The sequence below is a fragment of the Hermetia illucens genome, chromosome 4, assembly GCF_905115235.1.
Source record: "Hermetia illucens chromosome 4, iHerIll2.2.curated.20191125, whole genome shotgun sequence".
Lineage (NCBI taxonomy): Eukaryota > Metazoa > Arthropoda > Insecta > Diptera > Stratiomyidae > Hermetia > Hermetia illucens.
The window spans coordinates 32,286,470-32,302,992 of NC_051852.1; the positions used below are offsets into that span (position 1 = coordinate 32,286,470).

General features: G+C 42.4%; 1 protein-coding gene across 1 annotated transcript; it reads left to right on the top strand.

The window, feature by feature from the left end:
* The first annotated feature begins 10,335 nt into the window (after positions 1-10,335).
* On the top strand, positions 10,336-10,867 carry LOC119653432. Its single transcript, XM_038058013.1, has 3 exons — positions 10,336-10,443; positions 10,517-10,592; positions 10,689-10,867. Exons 1-3 carry the CDS (start codon positions 10,396-10,398, stop codon positions 10,865-10,867), a joined length of 303 nt encoding a protein of 100 aa, XP_037913941.1. The 5' UTR covers positions 10,336-10,395.
* The last annotated feature ends 5,656 nt before the right edge of the window (positions 10,868-16,523 follow it).

The window sequence follows — 16,523 nt, forward strand, 5'->3', positions numbered from 1 at the left end:
GGGCCACGGCATACCTCTAGGTTGCTTATAGTCAGGGTGGTGGCCTCAATCATGCTCTATGCGACCCCAACTTGGAGCGAGGCATTGCGGATGACTGTTAATACTAGCAAACTGAATGCAGTCTACAAGAGGGCAGCTCTGAGGGTATGCTCTGCCTTCAGGATTGCCTCAGATGATGCAGCATTCGTCATCTCTGGAATGATGCCGATTGACATCTTGGCAGATGAGATGGCGAATATATACAATGCGAGGCCAATCTCTCCCTTATTGCAGACGAAGAACGCTGAGAGGGAGAGATCCATAAATAGGTGGCAAGAGCAGTGGGAACGCTCGGGAAAGGGTCGGTGGACTCATAGGCTCATTCCTGCCATCAAGGAGTGGTTGGAGAGACGACACGGTGAGATTAATTATAATCTCACCCAGTTTCTCACGGACATGGAGGATATCTCCAATACCTTCACAGGTTTAAATTGGAGACCTCACCCGACTGTCCAAATTGCGAAGGAGTTCCAAAGGACCCAGAGCATGTATTCTTCCACTGTCCACGATTTGTGGAAGAAAGGAGGAATCTAGAGGAGACTCTAGGAGAGGTGCTGGTACCAGAAAATCTGGTGCCGAAAATGCTAGCACATCAAGAGAATTGGGATGCGGTCAATTGCATGATCGCATCTATTCAAGATAAATTGCGAAAAGCAGAGGAAAGGAGAAAAACGTGGTCAAATGGGGTTAAGCTAGAGTGAGCTGACTCCGCCCCGTGATGTAATACCTTACGGTGGTTCCGCGGGGCAGGGAGGGAGTCGGGGGTGGTTTTAGTGGGTAAAAATCCCACACGCTGGTGTGTCCAGACCAGTGTCTTTTGAAGATTTCCACCTTCTCAAAAAAAAAGGCTAACCAGATTCAGCATTGAGGGCAACTCCAAAATAAAAGGAACCTCTTCAAACTCTTCAACCGAGCAAAATAAACTAGAGTTTGGCCGAGGTACAAAAATACGCAGATTGCGGGTAGTAACGCAATGAGGGATGCAAAACGGAACAACTTCAGGGAATTCTGTGACAGGATCGAACAAACCACAGAAGCAACCAGGCTATACAAAAGGAAGATGAGATATTTACCGTGAATGAGGAAGTCAGAGTACACCTTCTTCTCAGAACTCATTTCTCGAAGTCATACCCCACGGCGAAATTCGACAACATTCTGCCTGACACCTCAACAACGAACAAAAGGGAAAGAAAGGAGAACTGGAAACTAGTAAAAACGGTATATTGGCCCGGAAGCTAAGGTAAAAGGTGGGCAGTGGGAAACTTAAACCACTTAAATCACTCGCAGTAGATGGCCTCTTCCCAGCATTACTCTAGAGAGACCTAGAAATCATCTTAGAGGGTGATAGGAAGCAGCATGTCCTTGAGGTATATACTATGGGCGTGGAGGAGGTCCTTTTCAGACCAGTTTGGTTCAATTTGGAGATGCGAAATCGAGAAAATTTTAATTGTCTCAGTTACCTATTGTTCGTGTGATGTTGTCAAAAGTATGAAGTTACTTTACCTTCAATGGATGTTTTCTTGCGAAGAATGACCGGTGCTTATGGATACGATTGACTTTTCTCTCAATTGTTCTGCCATTCTCCCCACTTATTCAGATTCGAATGCATAACTGTACTAGCTTGATGTTTAATGCTAACACATCTTCATTTAGAAAAGTACACATCGACGAATCCCTGCTGCCAGCCTTTCTAGGCTGTCATTCAAATGCTGGCGGCCGTATTGGGTTATTTCTACTTAAACTTCTCTTTTTTTGGGCTCTTATAACAACAACAATAGTATGTTCTAGACACGGGTGCCTTATCTATCTTACTAACATATACTCGCATATATAGAATATCAATGGAAATAGACAGATACAATCTTAATGAAATAAATTAAAGAAAAATGATACCATCAACGGTTATCTTGTTCGTCTGGGAATACGAATAAAAGTAACTCACAGCTAACATTCATGAAACACATTTCAAATTGAAATATTAAAGAATCTAAACCTTTTTTGCGACCAGGTCCACATAAATGGATAAACAATTCCATGACCAATGATTGTTATTAATTAGAATTAAAAGAAGAGAATGAGAGTTAAAAAAATAAAATGCAAATGCAAAACACACAACCCTACAACCCCCAATTTTCACGGCCATAATCACCTCCAAGTACAATTTTTGCAAATTGAAATTACATTCGCGGATTCAATCAAAAAACTGAAAAATTATTTTGGTTCATGCTCAATTTGCACGTTCTTTTTTGGTGCTAAAATAACAAAACTGACCGCAGGTATGCCTGTTATAAATGTATGAAGATTATCACTGAGGGCAAATGTATCTAAATTGTGGCGATTGAATAATCATATAAATCACATCCTGTTGAGCACACGCTTATAAGCTATAATTCAGATAGTTCAATTGCATTGCGGGGATATGAACCGTTTATTCCTTACTTTATTCTTTTTATGTTTTATAAGTTCTGTAAGAGTTTTGCTATCTGTTATTAAATAATAGGTGGATAGTTACATGCAGTTCCTTTTCTTTTCAAAAGGAGACAGGTGCTCTAAAAAGTGGACCAAATGCGATATTAGGAACTCACCCAACATATGCTGCCCAATACACAACCCGTAAGTATGCATATATCTGCATCTTTCTTCGTAATGAAAGAGGCATTTGAATCAAAATCAATAATTTCATACGATAATATCCACCTATTCAAGTTTTCTCATATCTTTTTGCTGTTTAAATGTCTAAGATCGTCGTGGAGGCCGTCCAGGACATATTAGACCCACGTCTCCAACTCCACAAACAGCTGCCGCAACTACGGCAGCACCAGCACCTGCTGCAGCTCCAGCAGCTGCTGCGCCAGCACCTGAAACAGCGCCAGCCAAATCTGTGGCGGAACCAGCAACAGTAAAGACAGAGGAAGGAACAATGACAATAGCTCCGGACTCTGAATTTATATAAGTATCTGACTGAAATTGGATTTCGAACTAAGTTTACTTAAGCTTTTAAGTAATTTTAATAGTTAAAGTAATTTTTATATTTTGTCATTAATCAAAATGAAAGGAAATTGTACAGAACTTCGTTGTCTTTCATGTAAATAGGAGTTATAACTTTCAGATTAAGCGATAAACACAAACCAACTATAGCCATCCCCTTACTCCCGCTTCGCCGCTCCCTTCGTCAATCAATAGCATTCGCAACCACGCCTTTCTTACCTACTTTGTCTCTCTCAACCGGCACACAATCTGCCCCATCATGTGGTTAACTGCATTCCAACAACATCACAGCTATGCCATTGGGCTAATCCACCATTATGACCTCGCAAGCAACCGCGATGTTAAGTACATCATTGTATATGATGCTCCACTATAGTGGCCATAGCACAGAGCCTGTAGAACACCCGCCAAGACAATGTTTTCCCTGGGTCCATTGCCTGTTTCGTGGCAAATTACTCTACCCGTTAGAAAGTTATCAACAAGCGCAGTTAAATAACTGGGTATACCAATCGACGTCAAAAGCCTACTTATAATGCGTTGTTTCAAGCGACCCATTTTGCTTCGTATAGCGAATTTAAGGTTTCAAGGTTTCTACGAGTTTCCTTGTAGACATGCTACTTCACTTGCTTCTCAATCCTATCCATTGCTCTCTGGGCCGCTCGTCTGGTTCGATGACACACCGACCATAAATCAGATAGTTAACTGTTCCACCAACAGTTAGATCTTCTGCTGGGGAAAGTGTAACGTCTCGGCATCGATGAGTGGTATACTGTTCCGACACTCTCCATGATATGGAAGGCTCTCCCCGAAGCTGTGGCTGGTCTAGAGACCCAGTCCAATAACCTGACGTTCTCTTCATTCTTGGACTACCAGGTCTCCAACCGGTTGACTTGTTCTGTAGCGCTCACTGACATTATGTGACATACCGCGAGCTAGGGAAGGCCTGATAAAAATTAGGCTCCCAGGCTTTGCAGTAAGTATTAATATGACCATCGTTAGCCAATATGATGTCTAACTGCACGGAAAACTCCAAGATCTAATGCCCTCTTGCATTCATCAATGAACTTCTCCATTTTATCGCCCTTCCATTAAAGTCACCGGCAACGGTTTTTGGTCCCAGACCCTTTGCGTCCAAAACCAGTCTGTCTAACATACCTTCGAATATAGTCACGATCAGGCTTGGAGGAGCATAGTAACTATAGGCCTACAAGACATCTTTTTTTGCCCATACCAACCCATTTATAAGCTGCTTCATGCATTCCGCGTATACCCATAAAGCCGCCTCACCTGTAGAATTGGCTACCCATAAATTATTGTTAGGGTTTCTTCAGGATTCACATGTTACAGCGACTTGCACCTCCGATTCGTGGGTAGTCTATGAGACCAGGTCTTGAATGACCTTAAAGTGATTGAGGTTGATTTGGATCAACCTCATTTTTAAACCGCATTTAACACCTTTTTGATCATTGTTTCACTTCCGGGCAATGTAACCCTTTTCCCCATATCGATTGCATCAGTCAGACAGATCAAACGCAAGTGGGCATGTCTTCGCCAGATGTTTGGATATGAAACACTTGAAGCATCTCTTTAAAAAGATTAACTCATTTAGGCCACTGAATGCAGACTCTCCTGACAGCCAGCAGTTTGCACACTGTCTCTACTGGTAGTGGGTGGTTGCCGTCTGTGTGCTTCCACACACCTTGGGATCCTCATTTTGGTTCCTCCGGATTAACTTTCACCTTCATAGCATGTCTGCGATTCGTGGTTAAAATGATGATTGCCACCCGACGAATTCTCATTATCGTCCTCTTCATTTTAAGTTTTCTGGCCCAACTTTAGCGCAATCTTGGCTATGTCCTCAGGCTGGTCAACAGACCTTTTTGTTTTTTGTGAACTTGCTGAATCCTCTTGTTTGTCTGCCTATCCACGAGTATACGATTGCCTGTCACCTACGTTAACAGCGTTACAGTCTAAGCAATAATTTAAGGGCTTTCCTTCGCTAGCGATAAGTATCTTTACATATTGGTATCCTGTGATTATCTAGATCAGATACGTGGACATGGGCATATATGGGTAGCTATAAAGACTTGAGGTTTCAGTTTCCGAAAATTTACTCTTACACAGTCATCAGTAAGGTCTTTTATGGCGCAGTACACAGTATTAAAGCTCTAAAAATTTGACTATTTGATTCTACATCACCGTTATATTCAGACAGGTTAAATAAGGAAACCAGCATCGAAATGGGATCATCTGAGGGATACACTGGTTCAGATGGATCAAAAGAAAAGTCAATGGAAGTAATGAACAAGTTATGGCTGAAAGATAGACTGTGAAAGCGAGTGGAGAAGAGCGAGATAGATGTTGTTTAAGAGAATATAGGAGTTCTAGTAGGGAAAGCGGCCTATAATCAAGCGGTGTGGAATTGCCAAATCTTGGTAGGCGGATGCGTTATGAATATTCGCGCATTATAAGATAAGTATACTTAGCCGCAGGCCAGGTACATGGAAATCCAACGGAATCCGTAGGTAAAAATTGTTTATTGGATGGATACCCAAAAAAAATGAATCAGATATGGAAAAGGAGAAAGCAAGTTTCCTTTACTATGCAAGCTTTCAATTCCCTTCTGTCGATATCCAGCGATCATTGTGCCTCAGAAGTAGGAAGCTTTCCTTGGAGGAACCAGAAGATAATATGAATAAATTGTTGATGCAAAGGAGTAATGTAAAAGGAAGCTAAACCTATCATCAATTATCCTTCGCTCGAGGAAAGCATAAATAAACTGCGCCGGATCATCAAAAAGTGTCCTCATACGGCTTCGGCACCGACAACAGCAAAAGAACCAAATGCTCGCGAGCCTGAGGAGCAGATAAAAGCAAGCAACAAAGATAACCGAGGGTGCTAAAAATATCTTAGACTTTTGGTATTGAGTTGTGTATTGGTCAAAGTAACTAGATTGGTATTTAATGACTAGACTTTGAAACGAAAGTAAGCACTAATATGCTGTGCTATAATTTGTTACAAAACACCACCTTAGGCATAAAACAACCCCCTTCTTGTAGGGCAACAACTCTTAGTACACTTCCTTCTCGGCAAGAGCTTGGTTAATAATAACGCGTCCTAAAAGAACTAATGTGTTCCTTTACTGGTTATAGTATATCCATGAACTATAGTATATCGTTTAAACCTATAACCGACAGAAACTTTATTTTCTTTCCCTAATTCCAAGTGTTTCAACCTGGCATCTGGTATTAAGTATTCTCTCAGTTGCCTGAGCACAAGTGCCGGATACTGTCCAACAGCATGTGTGGAGGTTTCATCACTCTCCTCACAGAACCTATAGGCCTTCAGTGACCAGTGAATGTTCCCACTATGATTTTGTATGATCTTGAAGCTCTTCTGGGTGAAGTTCAAAGAATCTTTCGAGCGCTTGGGTTCGAATCCCTAAATGAGTACCCAAGAGTGTTCCATTCCTGGTAAGTGCGCCCAGTATAGTTCCCTCTTCATTTTTTTTGACATGAACCTATTTCCGACTCCACAGAACGACCCTGAGCCGCAATCATTTCGTGGCCAGCTCGTCCGCTATTACATAGGCTTTTAACCCAATGTAGCCTATTACCCAGAGTATCGAAACTTTACCTAAAGGAATACCAGTTAAGAGTTCAACTGGTTGCACCTAAGTGCTTTAATAGCATCTTGGCTGTCGGTTAGAATGAGAAGAAGGCACATTTGTCTATGACATATATTTCTGAAATATGCTGCTGTGCTTATCCATTGATTCAAAGTGCATTTTCCATCGACCAATGACCCCAGCGCCTGCTCCTTCTACCGTAAAGCATCCGTCAGTGTAACAGGAAATCAGTTCCTGGTTTAAGCCATATGTCAATGTCATCTCGCAGTTTGCCCTGTTGCTCCATCGGGCTACAAACTTCTTATCTAAGTGCAACCTTGTTGTCATGTTTTCCCTTGATATCAGCAATTCGGAATGCCACCTAGAAGGAATATCATTTTTCCTGTGGTTGTATTAACATATGCTCCTTCCTTTTCAAAAAACCCACACTGTATTATTACCTTCGTTTCTATGGCATCCCGCAATACATTCGTCATTCGTGGTTGATCATCCTGTCTGCCAAACGTGTTGACACTGATGGAGCCGATTACGTATTAGAACTTTAGTTAAATTTAGTACTAATATAGTTGTCTATGACCTCCTCCATGGTCTTAAGTACGAACGATGTTAGGCACATTGGTCTGAAATATTTAGGGGGAAAAGGGATCATTTCTACCCTCTTTCTGAATAAAGACCATTCTTGCGTGCCTCCATAAACTTGGTTTACATCCCAAGGCTGCCCCTTACGACTCTTAGAAGAAATCTTAAAATAATTTCAAGGCGTCTCCGGAGTAGTGCTGGGGAAATGCTACTTACTCTGAGTGATTTTAGGGGTTTAGGTACCATCTTACTTTAGCTTCCAAGCATACCTCTTTCGCTAGTTTGCAATTCACCTTTTCCCTTTCTGTCCGTTGTCGTGATGTCTGGCAAAATGTTGTTGCCTTCCACCGTGAAGTAGGACCCCAGGAAAAGAGTTGTAAATGTGTCCTGCTCATTCTAGGTAAATATCCCATCTTTCTTCTTCAGGCAGATAGAAGATGTTGCCTTTTCTTTGGATATAGCCTTATATAGCCTGAATGCTTCCCTGAAGCTCTCTCTCCTTATAGCTATATACCCCCAGTGCCCTTTTATACTTTTGCTGGTCCCCGGTTTGTTCAACCGGCGGAAGAGTTTTCGTACCTCCTTTCTCATTGTGGCAAAGTTGCTACTTCACCAGGGCACGTTCGTTGATGACTTCATTGTCTTAGCCGGACAGCTGCCCTCACATGCATCAATGACGACTTTGTTGAAACCTTCCACCACTTTTTCTAGCTCTATTTCGCTCCTGATGCCACCATTCATATGTACATGAGCCATGTTGTCACTCAAATGTCCTGTGTAGGACTCTTAGTCTGTTCTCCTGGTATTCCTTATTATTCTATTTACTTCCCAGTTGTCCTAAATCTCGAATCGGAGATAAAAGGCTCATCCGATACCCTCCAATTCTCATCAGAGTGTTCCCTAGAGTAATGTCTAATATCTGTTGTCTGGTTATAGTCACCAATGGTGGTGTGTTCCCTACATAATGTATTTCTAACTTATTACTGAGGCTGAATACCAGAAGGTGCTCACCACTTCGATTTATGTCGCTACCTCCCCAGACCACATAGTGGGTGTTGGTATCGCAGCTGAGAAGAAGTGGTAGCGCCTTCCTCTTGAACAACTCCAACAGTCTAGCGACTAATTCTGGTGGGATTCGAGTGTCGAATGCTTCGAAGTATCTTGATGCCACGACTGCTTCTTGAGATTTTTCCACGCTTCCAGTGAGACTTGAACCATCACAAGGTCTCCATTTAGAAACTCTGAAAGACATTATGTATCTTAAGTTAAGGAGCCGATTTCTGGCAGACTTCTGACTGCGAATTTATGGTCCAGGTTAAGGAGCATCACACATCATACCAAACGCCAAGCCGAGAAGGATGCTTTCTACGAGCAATTGCATGCGCTTCAGGAGAGGCCCCCTGAAAGGTGACATTGTGAACGATGATCTGAATGCCAAGGTGGGCTCTGACAACATCTTGCTGGGATATTAGATGGGAAGCGCGATCTTAACGAACGTAACGATAATGGTTGGAGATTTGAGAATATCTGCAGTTTCCACCACCTCATTATTAATTGAGCATAGAACTTGCTATAAGGCCCGTTATGTTTCAACTGATTGACACCACACGAGCAATTAGATTGCCATTTCCTAGCTTCGATAGTGTTTAGCATCTGACGATCTCGGCCATTAATGCACTCAAAGGAGTGAAACAACTGCGCTTGACGGTCTCTCCGCCGAGTTACTTACGTCCATACAGAAATCCGAGATCTTTCGCCGAGAGTGGAAGAAAGTGATAATCATTAAAATTCCAAGCGAGTGCACTCGTCTTGAGCACGACAATTGGAGAGATATCTGCGTGCTTCCAGTCGTCGCAAAAATAATAGGCGAAATAAGCCTGGAATGCATCAAAGAACATCTCGAAAGCTTGATCGATAGAAAGCAGGTTGGTTTCCGGTCCGAATACTCCACCATCAACCATATCAATGCCTTAAGGATCATTTTGGAGCAGTACGATGCGTCTAGATCATGGCTTCACAGCGTGAACAGGAAATGGATCTAGCGCATTGCTCTCCAGTTGATATAGTGAAACATGATATTTTTCAAGAAGAAGCCTTTCGCGGATCTAAATGTAACGTATTGATATTACCTGAAAAAAATTGATGCTCGGTTATTTTATTGTAGTGTCGAAGAGAGCAGCTTGATTAAGAAGGTTCTGCATAGGCTAAGATGGGAAGTGGTAATTTGTAGAGTGATTTTCTAATATGCCACATAATACCCACTAAACTCAGTATGTGGAACACATGTCCTATATCTGATCTTATAGAGCACCACACCTTCCCTCGTATGTTCTCTCAGCAGCTCGAAAAAATATCAACCAAAGACTGTTGGATACTGAATCCACGTACCCCTGGTTTTAAAATCGTCAAGTCAACAACAAGTACAATCCAAGAAACAGAGATAATGATACTTTCTAAATCCCAATGAAAAAAGATAGATGTCACTAAAATGTTATTTTTAACCAAACTTCTTCTTTTCCTTGGCCTGTAATAACGACACAATAGTATATCCTGAAGACTGGTGCATCAACTATATTACTACCATATGTTCGCATATAAAGTATAGAATATCAATGGAAATAAAAAGATACAATGTTAACAACTGAATTGTAGAAAATTGAAAACTTCAACGGTTATACTATTCCTCGCGGAAAATCAATAAAAGTAACCCACACAACTTAAGGTTGAAATACCAAAAATTATCTAAGATTTTTTGTGACTGGGTTCACAGTTCATTATCTATTCAAACATAAATACACAAAAAATTTCATGATCAGTGATTATTAGTAATGAGAGTTAAAAGAAGAAAATTAGAAATGAGAAAATAAAATACAAATGCAAAACTCTCAATCCTATTTCAATTTTCACGGCCATAATCATCTCCAAATACAATTTTTGCAAATTGAAATTACGTTCGCGGATTCAATCAAAAAAGTCAAAAATTACTTTGGTTCATGCTCAATTTGCACGTTCTTTTTTGGTGCTAAAATGACAAATGTTTGAAGACTACCACTGAGGGTAAATGTATCTAAATTGTGCTATTGAATAATCATACAAATCACATCCTGTTGAGCACACGCTCATAACATAAGGTTCAGATAGTTCAGTTACATTGCAGCGATATGAACTCTTTGTTCCTAACTTTATTCTTTTTATGTTTTATAACTGCTGTAAGTTGACTTTTGTTATATGTTATTAAATAATAGGTGGATAGTTACATGAAGTTCCTTTTCTTCCAAAAAGGAAACAGGTGCCCTAAGAAGTGGATCAAATGCAATATTAGGAACTCACCCAACATATGCTGCCCAATACACTACCCGTAAGTATTCACATATCGGCTTTCTTTTCCATAATGTTCTAGACATTTGCCATTTACCATTCATCATTGTGTCTTCTTGCTGTTTGAATCTTTAAGGTCTTCGTGGAGGCCGTCCAGGACGTATTAGACCAACCATCCCGGCTCCACAAACAGCGGCCTCAACTACGGCAGCGCCAGCACCTGAGGCAGCTCAAGCCAAATCGGTTGCGGAACCCACAACGGCAATCATAGGAGAAGGAACCATGACAATAGCTCCGGATTCTGAATTTATATAAAGTATCTTAATGAAGTTTAGTTAGTTTGAAACTGAGTTCTAAGTTTTTAGTGTTGCTAAGTAATTTTGATACTTTCCCATTAATCAAAATGAAACGAGATTATTAAAGCCTTGTCGTTATTGTTCCCAGATTAAGTACGACAAAAATAGCTCAACATTCATTTCCGTTATAAAAAACTATTTAACATAACTCAGTGGTAATGAAAACTACCAATCTTGATAATCTTCTGAAATTTCGTCCAAGAGAGAAGAAAGAAAGGGTGTGAAAGGGTGGAGCAAAGCCTCTGATCACTCAAAACTAGTGGTCCATTGTACTCGATTCCCCGGTCTAATGGAATATCCCAGATTCGTTTATGTATCGCAGGATTTCCGTTAATGGATGTGATGCTACCCGTTGCAGTTGGAGCACATCAGCACCAAAAATCTGATGTTTGATGCGCCCATAGGCGGGGCACTCACATAGAAAATGTTCTGTGGATTCCGCTGATTACAGAATAGACACGTATCATCTTGGAGAATATTCTGAACATATGCCCAGCTAGCGAATTATGGCCCGTCAGAATGCGGACAATACTTCTACAAGTCTTCCTGCTTTTCCACAGGATAAACTTTGCAGTATATTTGCTTGGTTCTGACAATGACTCTTCCAATGGTGTGTGCCTCCCACGTCCGTTGTTTTCCCATAGATCTAATCGAATTAGTCTATGAGCTGCTCTCATTGCGGTGCTCTAAATAAACAAAGCCAAGGGCTACAAATTATGTAATGCATTCAGACCTGCGCCAGTCTGTGGTGTTCATTACACCGGTAATACCTAAACACACAGTCCTTTGCAGTGTGGCTAGTTTGTAACGAAAACTCTTCTATTTCACCTTAACCCACCACATTTCGGATGTATAAGCGAACATCCGCCTAATAATACCAACATATATCCACACTACTACCAGAGGCCTACGTCCCCATGTCGAGGCAAAGGTCCGCCTACGCAGCCCATAAGCTGTGAGAGTGTGCTTCTTTACCTTTACATGTTTGTTCCAAAGCAGCTTTTTGTCTAGAATAACTCCCAGATATTTCACTTCTTTTGAGAGTTTAAGGGTTGTACCCCTCATCTCTGGAAGTCAAAGACCATTCAGTTTCCTCCTTATTGTAAATAATACTAGCGAGCCTTTCAGTCTTTCGTCGCTCCCGTTGTTTAGTAACGATCAACACCCACTTCAGCACACAACAATCTCCGCGTTAGCATAGCGTAGATCCACTTTACTGGAGTTCCGTCAACACCATGCTCTCTGGCGGCATTACAGAGCTTTTGGAAGAGCGCACAGTCAAAAGCCCCCTTCAATGTCCACGAACACCCCGTCGCGTACTCACCCCTCAGAGTTGAATCCTCTATTTTTGAATCGAAAGAATGAAGAGCAGACCCGCAGGACTTTCCACATTAGTAAGCATGTTGGTTTTAATTTAAGGGGTGCGGCTTTAACGCCTTCTCGCGAATGTGGTTCTCAACTAGTCTCTCCAAAAATTTCAGCGAAAATGATGTTAGGTTGATTTGCCTGAAGTTCTTTGGATTTGAATAGTCATCTTTCCCAGGCTTTGCTATGAAGACTACCTTCACCTTCTGCCACGAGGGAGGCACGTAGCCCAGAGCAAGACGTCCTCGAAAAATATTTCTCAGAAGTTGCTCTAAGTGTTCTATACCCTCCTTTAGCATCGCTGGGTGGATGCCATCCATGCCAGGTGCTTTGAAGTGTTCAAATGATAGTATAGCAGCTCCCGCCTTTTCATTGGCAACAACCGCTCTCACAGTGTCCCAATTCCCCTTGCAACACGTTTGTGTTGAAGGGTTTGCAGAAACCGCCAATTTACTTCTTCCCACTTTTGAGACCTGTTTTCCCGGGTGGTGTACTTCCAATAGAGTCTGTATAGACTCCACTCTGGAGTTCGTGCAAGTACCATCCAAGTCCAACTTGGCCGACTTATCCTTATTAAGGACTCTGCACAGCTTGGAATTCTCCCTTTCACCTTCCGGGTCGTCACAGCATGATCTAAAAGAGTCTGGTTTCGAACGTTTTACGTGCCTTTAATATTCACCCAGTGAGTTGCGGAATTTTAGCCAGTCTTCATCTTTAGCGCGTTTGCAAGCACGATTTAGAAGTCATCTGGTTGATTTCCCGAGTCTCTGCAGTTCCCAGTTCCACCATGGAACCGTTTTACCACGTTGGAAAGGAGTCCTTAGTCGCCTAGAAAGCTAAACTTTATCGCCAAGAAGTTCAATGGACTTCATCCAATCCATTTTCCTAGGATTACGTCTCTGTATTACAGGCTGTTCCCCTGCAATAGTTAGTAGATAAAATTCTAAGTAACGGTGATCTGAGAGTGAGACTTCATCTATCACTCGCCAGTTTCTAATCAACTCTCACAACTTCGAAGCGCCGATTGTTAGGTCAATTACTTCACTTCTTCTTGACCCCACGAACGTAGGGACGCACCCTACGTTCTCGGTCATCAGACCAGCTGAAGTGATAAAATCAAACAGCTTCTCTTTTCTAGGATTGCATTTGCTACTGCCCCAACAAATATGCTCAACGTTCGCATCACAACTTAATTAAAGTTCAAAGCCACTTGATTCTGCATACACTTTCAGATACTTTAGTTCTTGCGGCGGGGTGCTCAAAGAATCATAACGTAAGTAAGTAGAGGCAGGCAATTTTGATATTTCTCCTCTTACCATTAACCTGATATTGTAAGTTGACCGCAACAAGGCCCTGGGAACAGATTGTCTCAGCATCGTTGCCTCTAACAATTTTGACATCAGAACACAGGTCCTCGGTCTCGAAGATCTTTCATCGAGGAAGATCCTAGTCCCGTTGACTGATCCATTACTACAGATTCTGTTAAAACGAACCCATGGCTCTTGAACCAAAAATATATAAAGACAGTCCTGCAACTTTGCCAGCAGATAGGATGGCATGCTACAAGTTGATTTTACTAACTCTTATGTTTGTAGCCATAAGTGCGGTCTAATATGAAAACCACCGCTAACTGAAAAGTCTGCTTCGTTCGGTGTGGATCTGACCGGGGTTACCAGCTTGTCCTCACCTTCCGCTGAAAGTTTCGCTTTCTTGCGTCCGATTTCTCTGGATATCGCCATACTTGCTGGTGTAGCAACGTCCATGTCCTCATTTCCAAGAAACCTCTCCCTTTTTGCAGTACCTTCGAGTATAGTCGGCTAAAAGCCCTCCGAAGTTGACGCAGTCCGGGCTACATGGATCTATTTTGACACACTGGCGTTAGACTAGTTGCGTCCACATTACCAGCTTCCCTTTCTTCCGTTTTTCCGGGTACAGGTGGAGGAGAAGATTCTGACAGGCAAGCCTGTAGTCCCTTCTTCTTAGCGGCTAAAGTTTCCTTCTGCCGAGCCTTCATCACCGTATTTTAGAGGAGTTAGACAACAATGTCAACAACAAGCCGGCCGGAGTCAGATTTCCAGTGCCTCTTATTAAGAGAGTTGCTGTACTATCCTTTTTGACTGACCGGCCGTAGACACCCGGTATAGGTTTTTCACTAAAGTGGAGAGCCTGTTTTCCACAGATTTCTCCATTGGGGGACATGAATTAGGTGAGGCCTCCAAAATTTGTACCTCAGCCACGACCTGAAGTCTGTGACTTCTTACCACTTGGAGAGTTAAAATCCTTTGTTTGCATGTTCATGTGTTTTTGGACACCCTTAGTGTAGTAGTAAACTATCACAAGTTCTCCCACCACGACAAGGTGGTGTCCGAGGGGGAGAAAAATAACGTCTGGTTTAGATAAAATTCGAATGTAATTGACGCGACTATCGAAATTTTCAAAAGGCACTGATCTGAATACACCAGCGTGTGCGATTTTTATCCACTGAAACCACTCCCGACTCTCCCCCTGCCCCGTGGGACCACCATAAGGTATTACATCACATGAACACCCTTTTCTCGTCTCCTCCGCCTTTCGCAGTTTATTTTGGATAGATGCAATCATGGAGTTGACCGCATTCCGATTCCCTTGACGTGCTACCATTTTCGCGCCAGATTTTCTGGTACCAGCGCCTCTTCTAAAGTTGCCTTTAGATTTCTCCTTTCTTCGACAAATTTCGGACAGTGGAAGAATACATGCTCAGGGTCCTCTGGGACTCCATGGCAATTTGGACAGTTGGATGAGGTCTCCAATTTAAAGCTGTGCAGGTATTGGCGATATCCTCCGTGCCCCGTGGGAAACTGGGTGAGATTATAATTAAAATCACCGTATCATCTCTGTAACCACTCCTTGATGGCAGGAATGAACCTGTGAGTTCAGCAACCCTTTCCCGAGCGTTCCCACCGCTCTTGCCATCTATTTATGGATTTCTCCCTCTCATCGTTCTTCATCTACGATGAGGGAGAGTTTCAATTCGCGTTCTACACGTTCGCCATCTCATCTACCAAGATATCAATTGGCATCATTCCCGAGATGACGAATGCTGCATCATCTGAGAAAGTGCTGAAGGGAGAGCATACCCTCAGGGCTGTCCTCCTGTAGTTTGTTAGTGATAGTGTTAACTGACATCGACAACGCCCCCCAAACTGGGGTCGCATAGAGCATCATTGAAGTTACCAGCAACCTAGAAGTTAGGTTATGTTCGGCATCATCCTTGCCAGGGCCATACTTGCAGTGGATGATTTGTCAAAAACATATTGCACGTGTTACCTATAATTGAAGTTCGTGTTTGTATTTGATGATCGGCTTGGAAGCTATGATAAGATTTCCGATTCTAATATAGGCTTAATTTCTCTTCCGGTACTTAGTGATGAGGCCCGTTTCCGTTTTTTCCTCCGCAAGTGTCAAACCAGAGCTCTCTAGCCAACTTTTATTAGCACTGATTTCCTTGCCTGAGTATAACTCAGCATCTTCGAGATGCTTTGCGACAACAACCAGCGCTATGTCGTCAGCGTACTCCACCACCATGGCATCCACCGAAAGGGGACGATTGAGTTCATCGTTGTACATGATGTTCCACAGCAGTGGGTCCAATACGAAGCCCTGCGGGGCACCCATGGAAACAATGTTCTCCTGGGGTCCGTCGCCGACGTCATAGCAGAGCCTCCTTTCAGCTCAATAACTATCAATGATAGCAGCGAGATAAGTGGAAATAGCAACCTTCGCTACTAACTTCGGTATTAGTTTCCAATTGGCCGAATTGAATGCATTTATCATATCCAGGGTTACTACCACGCAATATTTGCTGGTATTACCTTTTTCGTGATTTGCATCTTCGGCCAAGCCAGTAACCAATTTGATGGCATCAATGGTTTATCTGGCTCTACGGAACCCATACTGTCGATCTGAAAGCCCGCCTTGCTCTTAACAATAGGGAGTAATCTATTATAGATGACCCTTTCTAACATTTCGTACACTCTCTACTCCGCCTAGGTCTGGCGCTTAATTGTTTCCTATTCTACCATGGACCTCTAGCAGGTCGTCTCTGGTGACTGGAGGAATTGCCCTCAAATTCAGAGCTGGTTGGAATGTGTCAGTGCTCTCCTCTTGCTGGGGGAATAAACCCTGGATGATTTTCAACAAGAGGGTAGGAGAAGTGATCTACGGAGATGAACGGCCTCTGAACCGTCCCATCATGATTCTATAAAGACTAC

Excerpts from the sequence above, each read along its gene's own strand:
- LOC119653432 (XM_038058013.1), top strand. The coding sequence starts at position 10,396 with ATGAACTCTTTGTTCCTAACTTTATTCTTTTTATGTTTTATAACTGCT. Across the intron at positions 10,444-10,516 it reads TTTTATGTTTTATAACTGCT|GAAACAGGTGCCCTAAGAAG; the intron begins GTAAGTTGACTT and ends TCTTCCAAAAAG. Across the intron at positions 10,593-10,688 it reads TGCTGCCCAATACACTACCC|GTCTTCGTGGAGGCCGTCCA; the intron begins GTAAGTATTCAC and ends TGAATCTTTAAG.